A 25,852-nucleotide genomic window follows, 5' to 3' on the forward strand; every position below is an offset into this window, starting at 1 on the left:
TAGGACAAGCTTGGAAATTATAAGCTTGGGAAAGGGTCAGGATGGCCCAAATGGTTTTAATCGAACAAGATCCTAGACTAAGAAAGTGATACAGACACCTAAAAATATTTCAGGCATCTGAGAACCCAAAGGATCTGATTGTTCTCTCACTTGTGTCATTTTTAAAAAAGCGTATAATGAAACTATTGTTATACATCACTGTGAGCAAAGAAACAGACCCAAACTGTTGAAGCCATATGACAGATGTGTTCTACAAAGACAATGCCTTTTGACCCATTCTTTCTGATGTTTTCAAGATTTTCCTGAGCAGGTCCAAACACCCCCTCAAATGCTCAAGTGTCTTCAGCCCAACTCCTCCAAGACGTGGATTCACTCACCCCAGAAACAGCAGGGTAGGCTGGTCGTGGGAGACCAGGCAAGGCCATTTTACTATGGAAGGCAGTTGCAGAGATAATCTGAGCAGATGACATTGTAGCCATACTCTGCATGGCTTTATCTTTAGCTGCCTGATCCTATGGGCAAGAGTAGAAACAGAAAAAACAGAATTATTAAAATGATAAACAAGTTGCCCAGTCTAATGCTACATAATCGTGATTCTCATCAGCTGCTTTGCAGGGAGCAAGCATCTCTAAAAACCCAGGCAGCAGACTCACCAATAACTGTCCTAAGAACTCTTCAAAGCATATGTTTCACCCATTAGTATGGCTTCAGGTGTGATTAACCACCCTTTCTGAAATGCTAGGATCACTGGTTTAGAGACTGCTAAGCATTTAGTTCTTCTGTCTGAAGGCTTTCATCTGTACAGCTGAAGTGTTTTGTTATGGAAAGTGCAACCCTAACTGACTTTTGTTTTATAATCATTGGTATGAATATTCAATGGGAAAGACTCTTGCTAAGTAAAAAAGCCCTCTATAAACAAGCTCACAAAAGCAGTTTGTCATCACTGCAAAAATACTACCTCAATTTGGGACTGCATTAGTCTCAGGTAGAGTCAATAAACTTTATTCCCATCGCTGAGGAAACAGGAAATCTTAATAATTTCCCAGGGCACATATGCAAGGACATTCCTTTTTGTATTTTAACAGGGCTGTGGAATCGCACACATTTTTACAGGCAATGACAGTGCAACAGCTAGGGGGTCTGATATATGCTTAAGACAAATAGCATTCTTCATTTCTTCTTCCAAGGAATAAACAAACAGAAGCACTTCCCCACATTCTGCCTTTCCTCCTACATTCCCTACAATTAATCTCCATCCTTCAAACACTCCACATTTATCTGTGACATTGTAATTATAAAGGCAATGCCACAGATGAATTCATGGCTGGAGAAACTGCTGAAAGAGGTACACTGTTGCTGTCTTCTTCAGAAATTCTGATTTCCCACTTGCATTCATTGAAATGCAGAAAGTTCTCACCCTTGGGTGTCTGTTCTCTCTAACCCCTTCACTGTCTTTAACGTTTTCTTGAGTTCAAAGCCCAGGGATTCTGATGTGTCTAACACTAAAACGTCTGGAGGAGGCATAACAAAAGCTCAAGAATAAATTATAACATTTAAGTAGCATAATCAGTAGGAATGGGCAAAACTTACATATTTTCTTTTTTACAGTATCTGTGTTTCCTATTAGTACCATTCAAGTGAATGGAAGGGAAACATTTTAATTGCTGAGAAAGTTCCTAAGATTCTCAAAGCTATGGGAAAGTTTTTCAGAATCCAGTTTAAATGATGCTTTAGGGAAGAATTTAAGGATTAACTACAACATTTTTTAATGGTAAGGATTCTTTTATCTTTTTTTCTTGACATACATAAGGACCATTTCCCAGTTGCCTTTGCAGAAGAGGGGTTTTCTCCTCCCCTTACTTTCTCACTGGAAAAATCACATTTGTCTAACTGAGTTTATGGGGATGAAACATTTATTTGTGGAAGTACTGAAGTAAAAAAAATAAATGAACAATTAAGAAGGGAAATGATTTTATCTGTTAACCCCTGTTGTCTTTTCTATTTTATTTAAATGTCTGACAGACTGCTGGAAAAAGCATGTTTTTGTAAACAACATCTCCTTTCTCTTTCAGCTAACAGTTCTATATTTTTTATCATGTTTCCAGTATTAAAAAAAAAAAAAAAAGAAAGCAACAAAAACTTTTACCAAATATTTGTAATGTTTGTATTTTCTTTTATTATTCTCAAAATGCATAATAATAATACCACCACAATTTCCCCCTTTTTCCTTAGTAGAGGGCATATCTATTAGCCACCCAGGACATGGGAAACTACTGACTTCTGGGAACGGATTTTTTTCCAAGCTTTATCCTACTTTCCCACCTTTATCTCTTATAGGCACAGTGCACACTTAGAGAAGACATCCCAATTTGTGTGGAGACAGTAGTATTACGGTAATTGCTCTGAAAAGTCAGCATGTAGCTGCTCTGATCTCTAGGCTATAAATATGAAAACATATACTCGCTATGGAAAATGAACAGTGATAGAAGAATACACTGCTATCAGCAGGAACTTGGAAGAAGGGCAACAGCTTCTGTGATTCTATTTCCTTGCTCTATGAAAACGACTAGTGAAAGCAAAGAAGTAAATGAGTTGAATCAGTGCTACAGAGTTGCCTCTGCAGGCAGAAAGGAACAGTCTGGTACTGGGGAATGGTTCACTGCAGGCAGCTGGGCAGAGCTCACAGCATGGCCTGGGGTGGTGTAAAAGAAGAACAACCAATGGCTCCATGAAGCTCCCTAAGACACCTTTGTTCCCGGAGAACAAAAACGGCCAGCTCCTGTGTGCTAAGTGGAAACAGGCTCGGCTGACTGGCTTTTCAATCATGCCAAATTGCAGAGCTGTGACATGCAAGGAACGGAATCAAGGTTACAGATATAAGCTGCAGTAAATCTTTTAACAACCTGAGCAGTTGTTGTTTCCTATTCACTCTAACTTGCCTCTCAAGCAGGCCTCCATCTGAATTGATCACTTAACAGCACCACAGGTTTCAAGCTTAGGCAGCCCTGCCTAGAAGCACTGAATTAGATAGTTGTAATTTGTGGCTCCTTCTCTTTATCAAAGCAGCTGGAAACAAAACAGGCTAATGACTGACACAACACCGTTTTCTAAAATGGAGCTGGGGATGGGATGCGGGGGGTGCAGTCGTGACTTAGAGGTAATCACTGCTTGCAATAGAGATGCATACACTTCAGCACTGGTCAGGACTGAGTGCCAACAGTTCCCTCGCAGACAGTCCACTTCTGGTGCCTAGCAAGGAGTTGCCCAAACAGCCAAGAGGAAGCACATACTAACAGCTGTCCACTCAGTCAGGGCTGGACAGGCTGCCAAGATCCTCATCATCACCTAAAGCATGGAAGATCAGGGAAGCAAACATACTTCCCTCCAGATCGCTTATTGCTATACCAAATCAGGAAGGTCATGCACCTTCCTTCTCTGGTTGTCTCACTGAAATGTAACAAGGACCAGACCTTACATCCCGCTCATCAAGCTCTTTCTGGATGGCTTACATTCTAACACGGGACACCCTCTTGTGCAACTGTCACCCATAAACTTGACCTTCTTGACATTTCTGGCAATTCAGTCTGAGCACATAAACCATGTCCCTGCTTCAAATCTGAACAGAAATAAATGTCAAGAAGCATCCGTTCACTAGCATGATCTCAGAGCTCTTCCTATAGAAAAACAGAGATTTGTTCAAGCAAGTAGTCAACCATTTTCTTCCTCATTAGCCCAGGCCTCTTCAAATTAGTTATGAATTAATCAAAGGGAAAAGTCTATTCAGCTGCCACCATTTTACCTGAGGAGGAGACAGCTGGCTTTATTGCTTCCTCTCAGTGGTTAAGCCAACTCAGAACTCTTTCTTATGGACAACTCCACATTGCTACCACTAGCAGAGGTGGAACTAGTGCTGCAGTAACTGTAAGGCTACCCTTTCCCAGGGCCCCCACAACACTAAGGACTGATTACTGGTTAGCAATTGTAACCATAAACCCCTCCTCCTCTTTGCATACTCCCAAGTCTAAGGGTCTTTCAGACTTAGATGACAGCAGCATAAACCAGAGGTAGAAATCAGACATATAAAATTTAAAGTTATTGTTTCTTTCTTCTTTAAACAGAATTGCTCCAGATGTCACAGAGCTACAATACAAGTGTGAGCTACAATAGAAGTGTTTGCACAACACTTCCTGCACAGTACCTTTTCCTCCCCAGCTTACTACAGTTTAGTGCCTAATATCACCCTTTTTTAAGGCTATTCAAAGAGGGAATGGATGAGGGAGTGGGGCTTGCATGATATGTTAAAGGCTATCCATCATACCTTTAGCTTAGCTTGGATCTCTCTAGCTTTCCGCCTTGCCAGGACCTGGATGTGACTAGATACCTGTATTGAAAGACAAAATCCATCTTCATTCCAGAGGAGTACTTGGTAGCTGCTTGCAGAAGTAAACATACTTTAGGCACCTTGTGCAATAGGCAGTTATTTAGGGTTGGGGGAAGGGAGAGTTGAGGTAGCAATGAGAGCTTTTCTGAACATAACAGGTGTCATGAAATGAGGCAGAAGACCAGCAAAGACGGGCCATTTAAGGCCTTTTCCAATTCCAATGGCTTTACCAAACCAGACACCTTCTCTAAAGCTGAATAACCCACTCTTAAATCTAGGGATTGAGTTCTGATCTCTTTATTCCCCATCTTGGCCTCCTCTTGGGAGAAGGGAAACCCATGTTCCATAGCCCTGGCCACTGCATAATGACTCTCAGAACCTCCCCATATCTAATGTGGGCCAAAACGCATCATAGAATAATTTAGGTTAGAAGGAACTTCTGGATGTCATCCACCAATCCCCTACCCAAAGCAGGTCTAGGTTGCTCAGTGCTTTGTCCAGCATAGCCTGTACTGTCACTCCCAAATTACAAAGATTCCTTTTTCATCCCATGCACCAGGCATGTTCAAAACCATCATTGCTGTCCATCTGGCTGGGCTGAACAAGGAATCTTCATATAGAGGACCACTGATGTTCACTGAAATGTTCATTAGTAGACCAAACAAAATCACACACCTACAACAGTAGAAAAATTTGTGTGTCATGATGTGGTTGAGAGACATGAGCATTACAATCCTACTGTAAAATGCCTGAGGTGACTCTTCCCACCATTCTTATTAACCAGCTCAGCAAAACAACCTCTTTCCAGCAAAGTCAGAAACTAATAAGAAGTGAACAGCAAGGCATTTGTTCTCCTAAGTCCTCATCATGTCTAGTGATCCAAAGAAACTAATGTTTACAAGGAAAATTTTACACTTACCTGTTTCCTTGTGCGTGTCTTCCCTGTTCTCAGCTTAATATAGCGGGCAATCAGCTCATTTCGGCCTGGAACAGAGAAATAATGCAAATACAAGTTTAAAAAGCTATGACCCCAGGGAGAAGATGCACAATGCAACTATCTATCTATAGAGATTAACAGTGGGATGATACTCTGTCACACTATTTTCTATCTTAGAAAAGTACTCTAGGTACATTAGTTCACATGGTAGAGGTCTGAGTTTTAGAAGCAGAACTTTGGGTCGAAAATTCTATTTCCCAGCTTGCATCTGTATAGCTTAAAGTTACCAATAAAAAGGACAACCATGTGCTTTGCTTAATAATTACATTACCATAGTGTGTAGAAGCTGTAAACATGGATCACGACTGCCAGTACAAAGAAGAAAAAGGGAAGCCACTCACCCCAAAACATTCAGAAAGACAAGAAGGAAGATCCAGGAAATAACAGGCCAGTCAACCTCACCTCAATCCCTGGGAGGTCATGGAGCATGTAATCCTGGAAATCATTTCCAGATACATGAAGGACAAGAAGGTAATTGGAAGTATTCCACATAGTTTTACAAATGGGAAATCATACTTAACCAGCCTGATAGTTTCTACAGCGAGGTAACATCCTCATAGGCAATCTGACAAAGTATGGGTTAGACAAGCAGACAAGAAGATGGACTGAAAACTGGTTGAGTGGATGGGGTCCTGGTTGACAAGCTGGCAATGAGCCAGCAATGCACCCTCGTGGCAAAGGCGGCCAACAGCATCCAGGCTGCATTAGGAGGATTGTTGCCAACAGGCCAAGGGACATAATAGTTCATCTCTACTCAACATTGCTGAGGCAACATCTGGACTACTGTGTCCAGTTCTGGGCTCCTCAGCACGAGAAAGATGTGGACATACTGTAGTGACTCCAGCAAAAGGTTGACAAAAATTATTAAGGGGCTGGAAAACCTTTCATATGAGGAGAGGCTGAGAGAGATGGGACTGTTCAGCCTGGAAAAGACTGAAGGGGAGTTTTTAATCAATAAATACCTGACAGGAGGCAATGAAGAAGAGGGAGCCAGTCTCCTCTCAATAGTGCCAAGCGATAGGACAAAAAAGCAACAGGCCCAAAATAAAACACACTAAATTCAGCCTTAAAAAGAGAAAAAAAAAAAAAAAAAAAAAAAAGGAAAAAACCCAACTTTTTTACAGCAAGGGTGGCCAACCACCGGCACAGGCTGCCCAGAGAGGTTGTAGAGTCTCCATACTTGGAGGATATTCAAAACCTGACTGGACACAATCCTGGGCAACCTGCTGTAGCTGACACTGCTTGAGCAGTAGGGCCAGACTAGACAATACGAAGAGATCCCTTCCAAACTACATGAGTCTGTCATTCTGTGAATCTAAGTTCATGGAAACAGTTACACAGAACTTATCAGTTTAACATAATACAGTGACTTAAAAGTGCTTTCAGCTTCTTGCAGGTATCCCAAAACCAGGAGCATTCTTCAGAAGAGATATAGAGAAGGAAGCTGAGCTTTGTGGAAGGTTACAAGGGGCTCCCATAAACAGGAAGGTGGGGCACAGGCTGAGCGAGGTGAAGGAATCCTTATGTAATTATTGAACAAGCATACATTGCAGGCACTGAAGATAGGTTTTACATCTTGATTTTAAGACTTGACGCAGTGAGATTATGCCCTTCAGGGCCAAGGGAAATGAAGACAGCTTTATGTTCAATGTGAAAGCAGACGTCGGTGCAGAGATGTAAAGAAAAGATGGTCATGGTGACAGATGAGGGAAATGGTACTAGCAGCAACATGAGTTAAATGGCTAGTGAAATGTGAAGCTACAGGGTCACTGGTACAGAATTTGAAATTGCTTGGAATGGGAGCAGGAAACTGCAGAAGACTCAAGTCTGAGATTTAAAAGTCAGGAAAAGAAACAGAGAAGGCTGAGCTACTGACTTCAGCAGTGAACAGCAGAAGCAACCTTAGACCAAATTCACAGCTAGCACCACAGAACACTTTGAGAGTCGACACCAAGACACCAGGCAGACTATGCAGGTTCCATACACTGGCTCCCATGTGTCAAATCTAAGCAAACACACAGATTTTATTCTCTTCCTGGAGATGGAGGAATAAAGAGCAGAAACAGAAAAACAGCAGCTATACACCTGAACTAGAGTTCAGGCTGATTCAAGGCAGAAAATATGACAGAAAGAGCAGGCTCTGCAACACATTTGTGGTGACCATAGTAGCAGCGATACAGTACCTCAATAAAAAGTTGGGAGTAGAAAGTGCAAGGCTGTGAGACATCTTATATGGCTGCAAGTGTTTGAGGAATGAAGCAGGAATAAACAGGGAAGCAAAGCTGCAGCTCTTGTGAAGTTTATTTATAACAAAATTACAAAACCTAAATATTTTCTGAAAAGTTTATGGGCAGAATGGAAAACTTGTACATTAGGACATCACAGAGATCAAAAAAAGCAAGCAATGAAAATAGATGAAATATTTATTCTAGTAGTTTAATATTCCATGAAAAAGTTGTCACTTGTTTTTATTTTAAAACCTTGTTTAACTCAACCCTGAAAAAAATGAATGCAAGGAAAGACTATGCTAGAGATTGACGACTCAACCCTTTAGGGAAGGGCTGGCAAAGCTCCCAATTCCATCTTTTTGTGAAACAGAAGAATGTGAACATCCACGGCTGCATTTAAGCCACGTTTATGAAACATAACCAAAGCACACACAGGGATAAGAAGCATTTCACATTTACAGATATTAATCTTTTCCTAATGGTGTCATTACAAATGCTCTCCTTATTTCCCCCGGAAGAAGAATCAGGTCTGTAGCTGAGAAAAGAATACAGCTCCAGGTCCCCTATACATGAATTAAGAACTATTTCTGGGCCAGAAACACAATGTCCAGCATGTTACCACTGACCTCTTCAGTTCTCACAGTTTCACCATAAGCGTGGTGACATGCCCAGGAGAGTCTGATGGGAGCAGATGTTGTTATGCCACCTTCCACCTGGCTGCTTTTCCAAACAATGCAACCATTTTTACAAAGCCAAGACCAATTACTAGCGACACATACCCACACCACCTTTTTCTAGTGTCAAGATTAATATTTATAGCGTTTCAAAGCCTCCATCTGTTGGACATGGATCCATGTTGAAAGGTAAGAAACAACTGAAGTGATTCTTCTCACACAGATGCCAGCATATACGAAATTTCAGAAGGACACTTTGACTCATGTCAGAAGTGGGAAATATGCAGAACAAAACAAGGTGCTCAAACCCCATTATCTATAAATAAACAAAAAGCAAAATGTATATACACCAAGAGGACCCTTCAAGGGGCAAGTGGAACGAATTAATGGAAGAGAAAGGAAAAACTAGCCTTGAGAAGAAGTGGATGTGGACAACTTCAGGCAAAATTTTAAAGGATGCATATTGAGCTATACTGACAATTTGAACACGGGGCAACTCTCCAGACACTGGTTCAAATATGGGTCATCCTTGCAAAACTGATTTCAAGGGATTCTCAACCAGATAGAATAAATGTTATGGATCAAATTTAGCTTTGTTGTGTCTCCATGAAAGTCAAGAAATTACACAGAGTGGGCATTCTGACAGAGAACTATTCTGCTTCAGCAGTAGAGGGCTGCAGGCGTAATCTGTGTGAAAGGATGCCATGAACAGCCCCACGCCAGTCACAGTCCATTTCAGCCATCTCCAAAAATGAATGAATACAACAATCCATCAAAACCTCAACTTGTCAGAGAAGCACAAGCTACGTATGCTCAAACGTATTTTGGAAAGGGCAATAGCCACTAGGGGCAGGAGACACATGAGGAGACACACAAAAGGAACCACAAAAAGGAGACATGTGAGGATGCACAGAAGGAGAAACGCAAGGTATGTAAAGAGACACATTTGGAGAAAAGGGAGGAGAAAAGGAGACACGTGGTAGGTGACATTGTTGGGGATAGGGACATAGCTAGAAATGTGCTCTTGGAAAGAGGTGCTCCATGGCAGAAGGAGTGCACTTTAAGGCAACTGCAGAGCATGGAGGACTCATGCCAGAGGAGGGACAACCCTGAAAGGACTGCAGCCGATTGAGAACCCACACAGGAGCAGAGGAGCAGCAAGAAGCAAGGAGTACCACAGGAAAAAAACTAAAATGCAAGGATTGGCAGAAAGAAACCTTTACACAGTGACCCCACACCCAGCACCTCAAAGGAATTAGGAGGGACTGAATGTTATAGAGAATAAAACAAGCAAAGATGGGACAAGGGAAGCAGGAAGGAGAGGCAATAAACTGTAGTTGAGCCTGGGAAAGTGGGAGGTGTTTCCCTAAGTGTGTGTTTAACCGTCTTTGATAACATCAGCAAAAATTACAAAGCTGTCTCAGGCCATATACTTCACTGAAGACTAGAGGGAGGGAAAACTATTGTACGAATTGCACATATTAGAACCTGGTATAGAAATTCTCTAGAGAGAGCATTCAAATGTGGATCCTCAAAATTTCCAGTTTTAGAATTCACTTGCCACCACCTCTCAATACAGCCTTCCTCTTCCAGGAGTGTGTCCCCACAGAACCAGGGAAAGACAGAAATGTGGCAGACTATATTAAACTAATAAAGATACTGGTAGCAAAAAAAGCCAGATCACTGTACAAAGACGTTATAACGCATCACAGGGACTACTAAATATAGAACTACGCAAATTGCCAAGCCCAGTAAACTGCAGCAACAATGTATTAAACTACCATGAATCAAAACTGCAAGAGAACCAGGTCCTAAATGTCTTCTTTTTTTTTTTTTTTTTTCTTATCAGAAGTGAGATGTAAGCAGGTATCATATGGCTGGAAGCCTGTAGGTTCACAGCCTCTGGAAAGCACTTTCTTTGTTTCACAACCCTGGCTGCAGGGTCAGCAAAGACTAGTACTCCTCGCTTGGCTGGAACAGGCAGAGCTGTCATAAACCGTCAGATGGTTCGTTTTAGAGCCATGTAAAGTGTCCCTTGGTAATCTGATCATATGTTGTGTTCTTAGAATAACTCCCGCTGAGGCGTGCCATGGTCACCGGAACCTGCCAACAGTTGTGCCTCCTCTGTCGAAACTGCGCATTAGGTTTCATGAAGCTCTAGCCAACATACCAACTGCAGCACAGCACCCAAAAGCTCTTTATCCTCCCTGTAGCCTTCCCCTTGGAAGCATGGCATGAAAAAAGGAGTAAAGAGATACTCTTATGTTCTTTACCTCTCACTCCTAACAGATAAATTTCCAAGGGCATCAATTTAGCTCCCACTCCATACTACACTAAATTCAAAAATTTTGGATTAAGTAGTTATCCTGGAAGGTGTTGCTAAGAGAAGTGAATAAAGAGGCTTTTTGATTCTCCATTCTACACCTGTGTGCCTTTCAATATAAGAGAAGTGTCTGCCTGTAAGGAAGGGGGAAGATCAAGGGAATTCCCACAGCCATAGAAAACACTTCCCAGTCCTACCTCAAAGCTTCATGCTGGCTTTCTGCTACTAATGGTATATTACTGCTTGTACAAGAGGCATCTTTTGTACTGCTTGTACAAGCATCTCTTTAAGCCTTACACTTCCTTGCACACCTGTTGCCAAAGAAAGTAGAACCACTAAAGCCTCTATTCTGTGATGGGTGAGAGCAAAGAACTCCATGATTTCTGCAAAATCCTTCCAGCAGGAAGCTGCATGAAAGTATCTGCTTCTTGGTAATGACATCTTTTCTGTACCCCAAGCAAACATATGCACCTAACTGTGAAGTGCAGCAAAGATAAGAGAAATACAGAAACAACTGCCCAGCTGTATCCAGTGAAAGGTTAATCATAGCAAGGTCAAGAAAGCCATCTCAACTATCATTTCAATCTCTTTGTGTCACTTAATGATAGTTCTTGGGATATGGCTGTCTCCTGAACTTGCTAAGCATTTAGTTAACTGTTCATGACAATCAACATAAACATGATGAACTGTGTGCATCACACAGCATGACAAATAAATCTAGACACAAGAGGGAATTTAAGGACACCTCAGCTGTCCACCAAATGTCAATGTTTCTCTACGCATATGAAGCAAAACTAACTGCTGAGCAAGTCTTACCAGAATGACACACCTGTGGCAAAAGCAGTGCATGTTATGTTAATATGTGTGCATATGAGACTAACTGACACTGGGGTCTGCCCCAAACCATACCTCCCTGCACAGCCTTTCTTTCCATCTCTCATTCCACTGCTTCCTCCTCCCAGCTACACTAAATGCTTTCCTGGGCATCACCTTTTCCAGAAACAGGGCTGCCTGTGTCAAAAACCACATTTTTGTCTTTTTGATAGCTAATCCCATTTTCTCATCAAGATGCACAGACACTCAACTCTTACCGATATAATCCTTAACGCTACTTTTAATGCTATCTTTATTAGACTCTCCCTTCGTTACAAACCACCTTTTCTTACCAGAGCCTTGGTGAGAAGATTCTGCTGGTTCCCCAATTTTCCAGCCCAGCTTTTTCACAGCAAAAGAAAATGCAGTACATGACCTTTCTTTCTCTGGACTGGGTTCCCTTCATCCCTTCCTATCTTCCTTGACTCCTGGCAATCACTAATGTCACATCTTTCTTGATTACTTACCATGCTTGCTTTCAACCTTAAAATCTCTTTTTCAGGAAACTTGTTTATGAAGTTTTAGACTTTGTCCTCTACTTCTCCTATATGTCCTGCTCCCCCTCTTTCTGAGCTTTGTCGTGGTATACAACCTATATAATAGAGCAATGATGTTCAGCACCCAAACTCTTTCAAAGGCTCAATCCTTCCCTCCCTCTCTGTTTCAGCTCCTACTTTTACCATTAATTCCACTACCAGAGCTGAGGCTGTCCCCAAAGTCAACAAAAACCTGCAATAAACATCTCCCTATTCATCCCTATCTTTCTGTCTCTCTTTGGGAACCTCCACCCTCCCATTAATCTCGAAACTCTGTTGTTTGCTCTTCACTGGCTTCAGTATTTGTTTGTACCTATGAACTGAACATACTGAGCAAGTAATGCAGCATGGTGTCTTGTTTTTCCCATTTATCTGGACTGCAACTGTGGTAAATCCCTGTGGGAAGCAGCCCCAACAGCAGTGGACAACCTCAAGAACAGCATGTTTATTTTTAGTTAGGAGTTGGAGACAGCTCTTCAAACAATATGTTAACAACAATGTTCACTCTGGTCCAAGTTCCTTTCAAGGTATTTTTTTTTAAAAAACCTAACTTCTACACTGCATCCAGAGAACTGTATTCAGAAGGCAATAAACAAACTTAGTACACCACTATGACCATCATACTGGGATGACTTCCCTTGAAAGAGACCATAGAAAACCATACTGTATTTTACTGCACTGGCCTATTCTATGAAGACATCTCATCTCTCCTCACACCAATGCAGAACTTCAGTGCTTAAGAGTGAGCTTCGAGTTCCCATAGCACAGTTACACACATCAGAGAATGTTATATTCGGTTGTGAGAAGAAAGTTTCCTCACTCTGATCATTTATTCCATGCTTGAATTTGCTCAGTATTAACCTTCCACAAGAAGATTCCCTGAGCTCATGCAGTCCCTGCAATAAGGGGATTTTGACATGAAGACTCAAAGAAAGCTGAGCCAGTACTTATGAAAAATATCTATAACCTAAATTCACAGCTAGAAACGTAAGTGCTATACCCATTTAGAAACTGCTGTTTCTTGATGGTCGGTTGAAGATGCTTCACGCAAGGTGCATGACTGAGAGATAATAATTACAGACCTAGCAGGTTTTGGGAAGCTTCTTACTGCTTCCAAACAAGGAGTGGAGATAAATGAAAGGTCAGTCACCATGGCTGTAGTTACAGCAACAATTTCTTCATCAATAAAACAACCTGAAGAGGTTCGCCTCTCTTCAGCTGGTCATTCCTCCTCCTGCAATATTCCATCAACTCCTGTGTGCAGCTGTACCAAACCAATCAAATTGCTGGAAGAAGGGGAGGAAGAGCACAGGAGTGAAGGCCAATTACCAAAAATTCAAAAATAACCCCGCCACACACACACATTTGGATTTTGTTTTTCGTTCTGTTTTGGTTTTCCCAATCAGCCTATTTTTAATTTGATTGGTGAACTAGTTCATTTTGTGGCCACATTAACTATGGCATTGGCACAGCAAGAGAACGGAGAAAGAATCAGGGCAGAACTTCTTAAACCAGTTTTGCCACAAGAGAAACTATAGCCTGGAACTGTACTCTGCCTAACCCTCGCACACATACAGACTGGTAAGAAAATGGGCAAGGCTCTTCCTGTGCTTGCATCATTTGTCTAAAGGCTATACAGAGTTAAAGTGCCTCCCAATTACTGCCCCAAAGGCATGCAGAGTTATTCCTTGTAAGGATGATCTCTTACTAATGTACAACAATGTATGCATGCAGCAATCTCTCCCCATCAGCATAATATGAAGCTCCAGGCTACACAGCTCTTCACCACCCCTCAGCCTTTAATACAGTTTTTCAGTGCATAAATTGAATGTCCCCATCAGCTGTGTTGTCCCACATTATCACCTCAGGCCATGGAAATGTAAATCCATCAAATAAGTACTCCTCCATGTACACGTTAAGGGCTGCAATAGGAACAGAGCTGGGACTTGTTCTGGTGCTTCCCAGAGTAAGACCGATGTGAATCTTATAGAAATTGTTTAGATTCAGTTTGGCTGGGAAATCCCACAACCACACCAAAGCAGCTGCATATAGTAATGAGTCCTTCATACAGCCAGAGAGCATATCAGATAACACCCAAAATAGCCAATAACAACCCTACACGGAAAGGCATGTCAAACTAACAGCCTTCAGTCTCTTAGGGCACCCAAAAATGACGTTATACACGCATAAACATATTTTACTCCCTAAGGCCCAGCTTTAGAAGAACTCGACCATTGAGGGTAGGTAGCACTGAAAGTAATGCTTAACTGTAACAACATCCTCCACTTCCCATGAGTCCAAGTTCTACATTACAGACCCAGACATCTGCTAAATTCTTCCTTAGGTCAATAAACATCTTGTTTGCTTGTTTCAATAACTTCCAATAGCTGCAGAGTGCTGAAAGCAACTCTGAATAGCACTTCAGTGATATTACTTCAAAGGACAGCAAAAACTTCAGCATCTCTCCTCCCCCTCATTTTGCAGTCAGCTGCCTCTGCTGGCACCAATAGTACACTGTTTCTTGCAGATTTCTGCCCAAGTGCTAATCTTGTGCACGTGTCCAGATGACAGACTGACTAAGTACTCAAAGCTTCAGCTATCACAGAAATTGGAGCTAAAAGGTTCTGTGCATGACCAGCACAGAACCTTGCAGTTCCCAAGGCATCTGGCCTGATCTGGCTTAGTCCTGTGAGGAGTTGTGACTGCTTCACTTGACGCATAAGACTACACCAGGACCCACTCCTAGCCAACTGACTGAAAATTATGCAGCACCTTCAAGAAGAGCAAAAGAACCCAAGGACTGTTCTTGCATTATATGAATAAATGAATACTGATTTTGTAAGTGAAATGGCTGCCACTTCACCCATCTTCAGTTTTTGCCTTCATAATTTAGAGTGCAGTCATTGTTCACGATTACTTTAAACCATAAGCTTCAGCTTAAACAAATGTCTGGCTACTGCTGAAAAAGTGGTTGCATTTTTCCCTCTCACCAGATCATTCCACAGGTGAGTTCAGCTCTCTAATCCAGCAGAAATCTGTCCAGCTCATTTTACCAGAGTAGTCTGCTATCATTTTAGCAAGCTAAAATTGATCAGCAAGGAGTCTGCTGGAAACTGAAGTTAGTCTAAAGAGTGGGAGCACAAAACTGAAAGCAGAGCAGGGGAGCAAGGACACAAGAGTGGCAACTCCCTCTTTTTTCTTTTGCAGTGAACTGTTAGGTCATCTCACTGTTTCTGAAGGAAATATACTCTTGGTCTCAACACAGAACAGTTTCATAGAATCCCAGCACTAGCGAAAATAATTGTTAAAGATATTCTGCAACAGGTGAAAAGAGAATGTGGACTGAAAAGCCCAGCAGAAACAAAGGCTTCATAACTGGGTAGTTACTCAGGAGCTGGTCTGGATAATAGCTGAATTCTGCCAAGCTCATAAAATTTCCTTACAGTGGCTAGCGATATTTCCTCCCTACTCTCTTTCTGCTCCTAACACTGGAGCAATTCTTTTCTACATTCTTTAAACACCTGTTCCCTGACTAGTTCACAGCATAAGTCTGATAGATAGTTGGGCAACCATGATTGAGGCAGTGCCAGGAAAGCAGGAACAAGAAGATGACAAAACTATTCAAGCTGCAGGGATAGTTAAAAATGCATGTGGATCCAAACGAATATTTGCAAACACCTAGGTTCTTCATATAACTTCTAGATGAAAGCTGCTGTATCTAGAATTGTCAAATCACTTTCCTCCAACCTTAGCTGTAAAAGAACAGATTAGACATGAACAGCTTAAGTAGAGCTGGCTTTGCCTCCAGGCACAGGAATAGATAAGGTGACCTTTCAAGGTCCCTCCCAGCACCATTTTGTATGACTCTTCAACTAAAAAATGATGATACAGTGTTCATATGCAGGAACATTCATAATCCCCAGTCAAGGTTGAAGGCAACATTGTGCTAAATACCACACACGCAAGTGTGTTTCCTTGTAATACTCTCACGCCTAGAAATAGGCCTAAACCTACAGCACAACTTGGGTCTTTCTTATTGGGTTAGTTCATCAAGCACTGGTTACATTCCTGGCACTCCAGTCCACAGTCACCAATCTAAGCTCCTGAAAAGGGATTTGCAATTACAAATAGCAATTTGTGTACAAATCACACTTGAGAGGAAAGAAGAGTCATTCTAAAGACATTTTACATTAAAAAGTTTCATTGAAAACAGTGTCATTTCCTGTTCAAGAAGCCAGAGGCAGAGCAAGACCATGCCTATATATGTGCATGTAGTGGACCTCAGAGAATTTGAAGGAGTACCCAAAAGATGGGTCACAAGTTCAAGGTGACAGCAATGAAGAACAGCTGCTGGCTAGGCACCCTTCAGCAGCAGGTGTACCCAGGCCCCAGAGGTTTAAGTCAGCTCTGCCAGTGACCAACGGACTTACAAGACCATCTGTCTGGGCACAAACTGCACACAGCCTTCCCAGTTTCGCTGCCCAGATCTTCACCATACACAGACAATACAGGGCTTGTTAAGGATTAGCTAATGAGCAACTGTTTAAACCAACAGTCAGCCCTAGTTTTCCTGTACTCATTATCTGGATCCTACATGAATAAGAATACTGCCTCTTCTTTTAGCTGTAACATTGTCTTTTTCTGATCAAGCAGCTTTCCTTCGCTTTGGGGCACCACTTAAGGCACTAGAACCTGGAAAGGTTATGTTGTCTTGTACTGGTTTTGCTTAACATGTACAGGGATACTTCACTAAAGTGTTGTTAAGTTCTACTTCATACATGCTCTCCAGCAATAAGGCACGCCTCTGAAAGAGACTTTAAAAGAGAGTTCATGTGATAGGTTTTGCTTACCTGCACTGTAGAAATAAGAAAGCTCCTTTTTTCCTATGACAGGTCTCCACACAATCTGTGCACTGACATCAGCTCCTTCTATGTATGTGCACCGCCTTGCTTGAGAAATGCCATCACCCTTCTCTACCCAATGTCTGACTAATCACAGAAGACAAATTCTGAGAAAGCACTCCTAGTACTTATCCTGAAGTTTACTCTTCCTGTTTCAGACCTGAGAAAGGGCCTTTGTGTCCATCAGTCTAACAAACTTATTCATGTCACAAACACAGGCAGTATAAACCATAACACTAACAATTTTGAAAAAAACCTGCATATATTTACACCGGAAAGCTGTATTCGGTCATCACCTAACACCCACTCTGTTTGCTGCGTAAAATCATAGTACATCTAATCTAGAATCCACCTCTCATTCATACAAAACACACACATACACATACAGGTGCCATTCCTTGGGACTAGTTTTACAAATACATTCCTTATAGTTTTGTCTGATACAATTTTTGAAGTTCCCAACAACAGCATTTCCATTGTAACTCCTTACAGAAGAGAGATCCCTCAGCACTGAGTACCACATGCTGTCACGAAGCTTCTGCTGATACCCATCCTCTATTCCTTCTTTCTCCCCATTAATCCTAGTCATGCTCAAATTTCACATAAAATCCCTCTCCCTCCTCAATGTTAACACCCTTCAAATATTTTTAGACTGTCATTATGTGTCCCCCCCACCCTCCACCTTTCAGTCATCGCTTAGCCAAGCTATGTATATTTAGCTACTTTAATCTTTCCTCCTAAATCAGCCCCTTCAATTCCCAGAGCTCGGTGTTAAGTCTGGTATGCTTGTTGCTCTTCTCAGAACTCACTCCATGTTTTTGAGATCATTCTGGTAATGTGTTTGTAAAAACCTGTCCAGAAGAGAGCTTTACATGCACCCGTTTTAAGGAAAAAAGAAACCAAGGCCAGTGGACATTATTAACTTCCATTTTCCATTTCTGATTTTGTTCCCAGGTTTTGAATTCAATCTGAAATTTTAAACATAAATAAATGGCTTTTTTATATATAAGAGCAGAGTAGCAACTGGAAATATTTGGATCCAATTGTGAAAGAATGTAGTGTCTTCAAAAATGTATAAGAAAACTTAAGGCTTTTTTATTAAACTTTTCAGAAAAAAACCTAGAAATGTGTAAAGTTATCCAGAAGCACCTTAGAAGGAAAACAATGACTCGCAACAAGGGAAAAGGCTGACAAACAAAATTGAAACAGTCTTTCAGGTACAAGGCAGATGAGTAGATACAGCTACAAAGCATAAAGCTGGCTTACTAAACTAGAAATCAATTAAACTGGCTGTGTTATTTACTGTGCAAAAAAATCAGAACAAGAGCCTTCCTGAAAACATACCTCTACAGATCAACTTTATCTTAGAGAATTACTAAATATTTGAAATTTAGAAATTAAAAAGTCAGAGAAGGAGCCAAAAGGGTAATGCAATGTTGCTAATGAAGTTACTTGAATGTGACAAAAGTTCTGTGGCTGCAGACATATTCAGTGAGAAAAACATAATTCCTACACAACACACTTGGTTTTAAGCCTGGCAGATAAAAATGGACTACAAAGCTGCTAAAAATTGAAACGGACAGGAAAAAGTATGTGCCCTTTGTTGAAACAACAGAATAAAGCCCCCCCAAAAGTAGTCATAATAATTTTGATAATATGTAATACACAATAAAACTGCAAGTATATTTCTGTTCAGTACTAAGCATGTTAAGGAAAGATGCCGCAGCCAATACTATTAACTCTTATTAACCGCAACACCAAGCAGTTTCCCAGCTGGTTGTCATTTCATAAGTGGTAAATTTCTCAATATTCAGGAAATGTTTAGAACTCATGGAAAAATCTTTCTTTTTGTGTTTGCATGGAGAAAGCACCAGTTAAACTGACACACAGTTTAACACCAAGAACCCTAAACTCGACTTACAAAGGATATAGAAGGAAAAACTTTACAATCTCCAGCAGTTTGACCTGCTACAAATGTCTCCAGAAATCTGGCTTCATCTAGTCAACAACAAAGAACTAGAACCACACAAAAGCAAAGTTGAAAGCGGACTCAGTGAAACAAAACCTTATTATTGAGCAACTCCAAAAACATCATACGTACCACCAGGAAAAGAGGAGAGGAGGGAAAAGTCTGCATCCTGACTGATTTTCCACGAATCTAAGTTTCACCTGTCTTCTACTGGAAGATGGGATGATTGGATTTTGTTACCAAAACTGTGGGACAAAGGGCTGTTCTACAGTTCCCTAGGTCACAATAATGAAAGGGATAGGAACTGCAGAAGTATCTCTCTGAGGGATATCACAGCTGAAATCCAAGTTTTGCAATTACCTGGGCCAGCCAGTTCAGTGTCAACTGAGCACATTCTCAGCACATTCCAATTGCTTTGACTGAAACATCATCAGGTGAGATGCTAAACTAGATATAGAAGAAAACATTTGAAGACTGACACCTTGAAGGCTTTCATATTTGAAATAGCTGTCATGCTACTCCCTTCCCTCAAGAAGTAGTGTCTATGAACTGGGACAGGCAGTGTATGTTTTGCGCTTCTTGGGGTTTATTTGCTTGCTTTTCAATTTTACTTTTAGTGACTTTCTGAGGGCGGGGAAAACATTAACTGATAACATACCCCTTTGAAATGAAGGCAATATCCTGCAAATTTTCCTAGCCACTTCAGGACAGGCTGGGAGGGACACGGTAGTGACATTGTAGTTTTTGGCATCAGACTGAGCTTTTATGCCAGCTTAATTCGTGTTGCAAGATCAAGTCTTTGCAGTTCACTGCACGCTCCAGGTTTTCACTAGTAACATGGTTAACCATCCTTCTTCTATCACTCACCCTCTGAGATTTGGACATCTTTAAGTATTTCCTATCAGCCATATCAGGGCTTTGACTCACAAACAGATGGCACCAGCCTAGGAGACAGATGACTGCCCCAGCTGTCTGCCCCACCTTTCTCAGCACAGCAATGGCTGAGCTGTTTGTAAACCAGCTGCTAAACTACCGCCTCCTACAGAACAGCAGTCTAACAAACAGCTGCCAATTCTGGCTCCTCTTACAAGATGGTGTTCCAAGCCAGATGTTTGTGCAGCAGAAGGGAAAGCTGGGCAGCTAAGGCAGTAGCTCATTTTTTCCAAGCTCTTACTTCCTCACTTGTAAATCAAGGCCCCAGCAGTGTTTTGTAAAAATAAGCACCGCTTTGCCAGTTACTATTTTTTTATTTCTCTGTCCTCAGAGGAGTTGGGAGACCTGGTCTGTTTAGCATCTCCATGCAAATCACACAAAGGTACTAAGCTTTTTCTGCCTCCTTTCTCTAGACCAGTACAGAAGATGCCAGGAGATACTGACTCTAACACAGAATTCTGTTGATTGCTTATTTGGTACAAATGTTACAGATACTATTTCTCCCACGGAAAAACATAGTTGGAAAATGTAAGAGCCAGATTTGTAATACTGCACTCCCATAGTACTCTAGCAGGCAACACTTATAAAATTATCCTGCAAGACCTTAGTGGTACCAGAAGGCACCAGATCCGTAAATGGTGTCCTGGACTCACTGCTTCTAATGTCAACACAATGATTAGGAGAAAAGATAGCATCCCATATCAGACAACACAGCTTTCCATGCCTTAAGCAGGTAGTAAGCAGAGACTGCTAGAGGACAGCGAGGGCTTGTACCCAGAGGAGTGCTGTGGTATGAGCGTATTCAGTCAGGATGCTGCCTCCAGTAACAGAACACATCTAGGAGGGAAAAAGATAATGAAAGAAAAGAAGGCAGCAAAGCATCAAGATACAGATCGTCAATGTATAGAGAAGAATTTGACTGACTTTTGGGTCAAGTAGGAATTATGTCCACTCAGCAATCAGCAGCGCCATCTAAAGAGGTGTAAACAGCAAGCCAACTCTGAAGAGGCTAGGGAACATGAGCATAAGGCCCATGTGTAGGCTGAAACACAGCTTTCTGTGCAATTTTAAATGTATTAAAAAAAAACCCAGTGCTACTGCTTCATATTGGCTTGGTGCACTTTAGCTTGTTCAACATATTTGCTGGGTAAAAGCTACTAACTTTATTTTAAACTGATAACAGCTTCTCTCAACAGGTGAGAAGTATATTGCACATAGAGATCCTGGGACCTGGAACATCATGCCCAAAATAGTACCACACAAGCCACCCCTCAGTGAGAAACAGTGAAATGGTTCCACTTTTGTCAAGGCATAGGGGCATATACAGTTCTCTATAACACTTCACCCCTCGGTTCAGTGAGCTCTGTGCAAGTCAGTCATGGGACAGCTAAACAACCGTCCCTCGGAGGCAGAGCCAGCTCCACATAGAGCTTGTCCTATTCCGTGAGCTGGCTCATAAGTGATGAAGATTAAATCAGGGACTATATTTATTCTCCCTGCCCGGTCATATCTTTCTATAGATCCCAGTCTGGGGCCCACTTCCTTGGCGTGGATCCTGGAGACTAGTAAGCAAAGGAGGGCATAAATCAGTGCCTCAGGTTCTGTCAGGAGCACACTGAGCCAACCATCCATGCTGGGAACAGGTGCACTGAAGGCAAGCCGGGACACTGTCCCATTTGGAGTAGTGGGGGAGGGCTTGTAGAAAAGCTTTTAATTTCTTCTCCCAGAGCCTAGCCTAAACTTTTCACCCTGCAAATAGGTTATTTACCTTCTGCAGCTCACCATCAAGTTAACTACAGACTTTCTACTAAACACCAGTCCACGCTAGGTCAGGTCCCAGCTAAGTCTTGTTGGTTTCTGTAGTCATTCTACTTCAGTTTTACTCTCACTTTTATTTCTTTTCTGGTCCATTTCACTCTCTGCTCTGTATTCATTTCAAAGCTGAAGTATTTCAGGGACTGTGCAGAATGATTTGTAAATGAAGACAGTCTTAAAACATAACTGTAATTTTTCACTAGTCATTTTAAAAGTCACCTGTCATGAAAACTAGTGCAGACTTACAGTGGCAAGGAGCATGTCACTAATCTATGCTTAATTGCCGCAGGGTGGATTTTCAAGTAATATTTTAGTTTGAATAACACTTTAAGCAAGCATTGCCTCTGAAGGAAGCAGTCCTACCCTCACCTCAACCATGGCTGCTGATTCCCACTCTCATTATCCCTTCTCTAAGTAGCAGCACAAGCAGCTTTAAAGCTGGGCAATTAAACAAATCAAGGGGCATATCCAAATTAAAGTTCATTTTTTTTCCCCTTTCTGGCTGTGTTAGTTTTAACCTGGATCAATTCCCTGGTCAGTTCCACAGCACAACCATAAAAATGTTGTGCCAGCATACAGCAGGGATTGACGTCTACATAAGAATACTGACACTTGCAGAGCCTCAGGGTGAACCTATCTTGCTCTGTACAGATACACTGATGTATGCACCCAGTAAAGCCATCCATAGTAGATAAGGCTGTGTAAATAAGACCCCACCCATGCCCCCATATGAGAGCAATCTATCCCCTAGCTCAGGGAACAATGGACAGAAACTTGCAGAACGACCTGTAAAGTGCTCCATATGAAGCTTCAGGGCATGGTTGCTCCCATGATGGGGCAGACACAGAGATTCCAATGTAAAAGGAAAAACTTTCCTAGCCTGAGTGTGTAGGAAGAGGGCTTTCTTCCATAAGATCCTTGCTAGTGCTTTGAGAAATAGTTTTAACACTTCGGGACTTTTAACCAAATATTGCGCACTCTCAGCGTTTGATTTGCTTTTTAGTCACAGAATTACCAAGAGGATTGTTTCAATACTGAGATAAAGAATCCAGCCCGGTCAAGGCTTTTTTTTTTTGGACAAAAATCAAGAAAGAAATTTTAACTGTGGAATAGGTCAAAATTCCAATTCAAAATCATGTTTACCAACTAAAAAGTTGACTTCTGCTGCAGCTGCAAGCCAGCACTTAGATACCCACCCCTGAATATAGCTATCTAAGAAGCTGAGAAGAACCCACAGGTGAAAGACATCCATGCCAGGGCTATAAGGCAGCAAACTACAATGAAAGGGAGCAGCCAGAGAGGTCTGTTTTCTGCCCTTCTTAAGATCTGAAAAATGTAGCTAGTTAATAGACTGGAGGTGTTTGCACACCACCAGCAGAGTCATTCAGGGAGGGTTCAGGAGCTGAACTTCTGCCCTTTAGCACCAGAGACATAGACCTTCATCTGTTAGGATTATAAGAATGTTGGAGGAAGCAGCAAGGGATACCATAAAAGATAGACTTAGTCACACCATGAAGTCATTATATGCCATCTATCAAAGATTATTTAACATCTTTGTTGGCAACATGGAAGTGCGATTGAGTGCACCTTCAGCAAGTTTCCCAACACCACCAAGCTGTGTGGTGCTGCTGACACACTGGAGGGAAGGGATGCCATCCAGATAGACTCTGACAGTAGTTCAACAAGGCCAAATGCAAGGCCTCCACCTGGCCTGGGGCAATCCCAAGCACAGATACAGGCTGGGCAATGACTGGATTGAGAGCAGCCTTGCGGAAAATGACTTGGGGGTGCTGGTAAATGAAAAACTGGGTATGAGCCAGCAATGTGTGTGCTCCCAGACCAGAAAGCCTATCGCATCCTGGGCTGCAGCAAAAGAAATGTGGCCAGCAGGTCCAGGGAGGTGATTCTCCCCCTCTACTCTGCTCTGGTGAGATCCCACCTGGAGTAACGCATTCAGCTCTGGGGCCCTCAGCAGGATAAAGACATGGACCTGCTCAAGCAGGTCCAGAGAAGGGCCATGAAGATGACCTGAAGGCTGGAGCACCTCCCCTGTGAGGACAGGCTGAGAGAGCTGGGATTGTTCAGCCTGGAAAAGAGAAGGCTCTGGGGAGACCTTATAGTGGCCTATAGGAAAGATGGGGAGGGACACTTCACCAGGGAGTGTAGTGACAGGATGAGGGGTAACAGTTTCAAACTGAAAGAGGGTAGATTTAGACTAGATATTAGGAAGAAGTTCTTTACTGTGAGGGTGGTGAGACACAGAGTGTGGATGTCCCCTCCCTGGAAGTGTTCAAGGCCAAGTTGGATGGGGCTTTGAGCAACCTGATCTAGTGGAAGGTGCCCCTGCCCATGGCAGGGGGGTTAGAACTAGATGAACTTTAAGGTCCCTTTCAACAGAAAACATTCTACAATTCTATGATTAGTTCAGTAGCATATCCAACTCTGGGATCTATCTTGTTCATACTCCCCTGAAAAAGACATCTATCATTCTTTCTGATCTGTGAATGTTAAAATCTTCACTGATTTTCCTAAATACAACTTGAATTGACAAACTGCATCATCTTGGGAAGGCCTGAGAGAAAAGAGTTCATTCAGAACATCATTGGTACAAGGCAAGCAGCCTGCACAGGGCAGGCTGCCTGGGGTGTTGCGATCTGCCCTTTCTTTCTCCTTACCATACATCTTGCCTTCGTCTGACAAGATAATCTTCCGCCGTCCACATGGTGGGTAGATGGCTAGCGCTTCCTGGAAGCTCTGCTCGATGTCCGGACTCCACACACCCTCAGCGTCATTGTCAATGGGTTTGTCCAAGGCCTCACTGCCCCCTGAGTCGTTGCTCCCCTCAGGGGAGGTGGGAGAACTCCACTCGTTGGAGGTAATGGTGCCAGCTAGAAACTCCAAGGTGACACGTGGAGAAGCAGACTCAGAACCTGTGATGGCAAACACATCCCATTTGTCAGTTAGAAATCCTCCTCTCTATGAAAATAAGGAGATACTAAAGAAAAAAAAAAAAAAGTTAAAAAACCCCACTGAGGAAGGGTTTTACTTGAAGTTTACCTTAAGTGGTAACTCAGCCACATGCTTGATTTCTATTTATGTAGAAATGAAAATCTTTTCTATAAACTCTTCTGATAAACAGCCTACTCCCATATCTCTTTGGCTCATTAACTCTCCATCACTTCCCAATTCTCCCCAGAAGCTATGCTATGTTTTCTTGCCCGTGTCTATCTCCTAATGTCTTTCTCCTTCTGCTGTCATTACCTGTGTAAATGTTATTTATCTTTCTGAAGTACACATACAGGGATTCAGTCCATGTGAAACACTATACAAAATAAAGCAGTGATTAAATATCTAGTCATCACTGAGCACTGGGGTTGAAATTTTGTTAGATACTGTTTCACTGGATCAGAGTTAGTAGTCAGTGTCATTTTTAACATTGACATTTCTTCTCAAGGATCAGCTGCACTTCTAAAAAGCAATTTCTGGAGCCAGACAGTTTAATGCAACGTCTCCCAAATCTCAGCACTGTATCCTGGCAGGAGCAGAAAGCACCATGAGAAAAAGGATAAAGGCACTAGGTTTCAGGTCAAAAATCCTGGGCGCTTGGCCTGTTTCTACTGTTTCTCATCTTCAGAACAACTCTGGGCAAATCCCTTTAGTTCTCTGTGCCTCTCTGCCCCCTCATCCTTTACCAGTCTCAGACTACCAGATTTGCCAACGGACATGAGCAGAAATTGGTTTCTCATTGAATCTAAGCAGGCAGCTGCTAGCTCTTGAAAACTACAATATAGTTGTCTACTTACAAACACCTACAGTGGAGGCTGAAGTCATTGAGTGGAGCTACTAAAACACTCATTCAGAAAGCAACTTCAGACCAGACACTTCCAGTCAACCATACAGAAGACAAATGGCTTCTAAAGACACAGATCATTCCCCTACCTTAATCCCAAAGCTGTTTGTTTACATTTTTAATCACAGAACCACAGAATGCTAGGGGTTGGAAGGGACCTTGAAAGATCACCTAGTGCAACTCCCCTGCCAGAGTAGGACCACCTAGAGTAGATCACACAGGAACACGTCCAGTTGGGTTTTGAATGTCTCCGGAAAAGGAAAGTTCACAGCCTGCAGCTTGCGCCCATTGCCCCTTGTCCTATCATTGGCCATCACCGAGAACAGCCCGGCTCCATTGTCCTGACACTCGCCCTTTACATATTTATAAACA

The 25,852-nt window shown here is 42.1% G+C and overlaps 1 protein-coding gene across 2 annotated transcripts in view; it reads right to left on the reverse strand.

Moving 5' to 3' along the window:
• Positions 1-24,525, reverse strand: part of TEAD4 (TEA domain transcription factor 4) — a 48,950-nt gene extending 24,425 nt beyond the window's left edge. Inside the window, exons 1-4 of one of the 2 annotated variants that reach the window (XM_086465118.1) lie at positions 24,306-24,525; positions 5,301-5,365; positions 4,307-4,381; positions 378-512 (exon numbers count right to left, since the gene is read on the reverse strand). In XM_086465118.1, coding sequence (XP_086321244.1) covers positions 378-488 — 111 coding nt within the window. In that variant the 5' untranslated portion in view covers positions 489-512; positions 4,307-4,381; positions 5,301-5,365; positions 24,306-24,525. Of the gene's footprint in view, positions 1-377; positions 513-4,306; positions 4,382-5,300; positions 5,367-24,305 lie in introns of those variants that run through there. The other variant, XM_086465126.1, reaches the window with a different exon arrangement.
• Between the last annotated feature and the right edge of the window lie 1,327 nt (positions 24,526-25,852).

Source organism: Leptosomus discolor, chromosome 1 (genome assembly GCF_034619465.1).
Source record: "Leptosomus discolor isolate bLepDis1 chromosome 1, bLepDis1.hap2, whole genome shotgun sequence".
NCBI classification, from domain to species: Eukaryota; Metazoa; Chordata; class Aves; order Leptosomiformes; family Leptosomidae; genus Leptosomus; species Leptosomus discolor.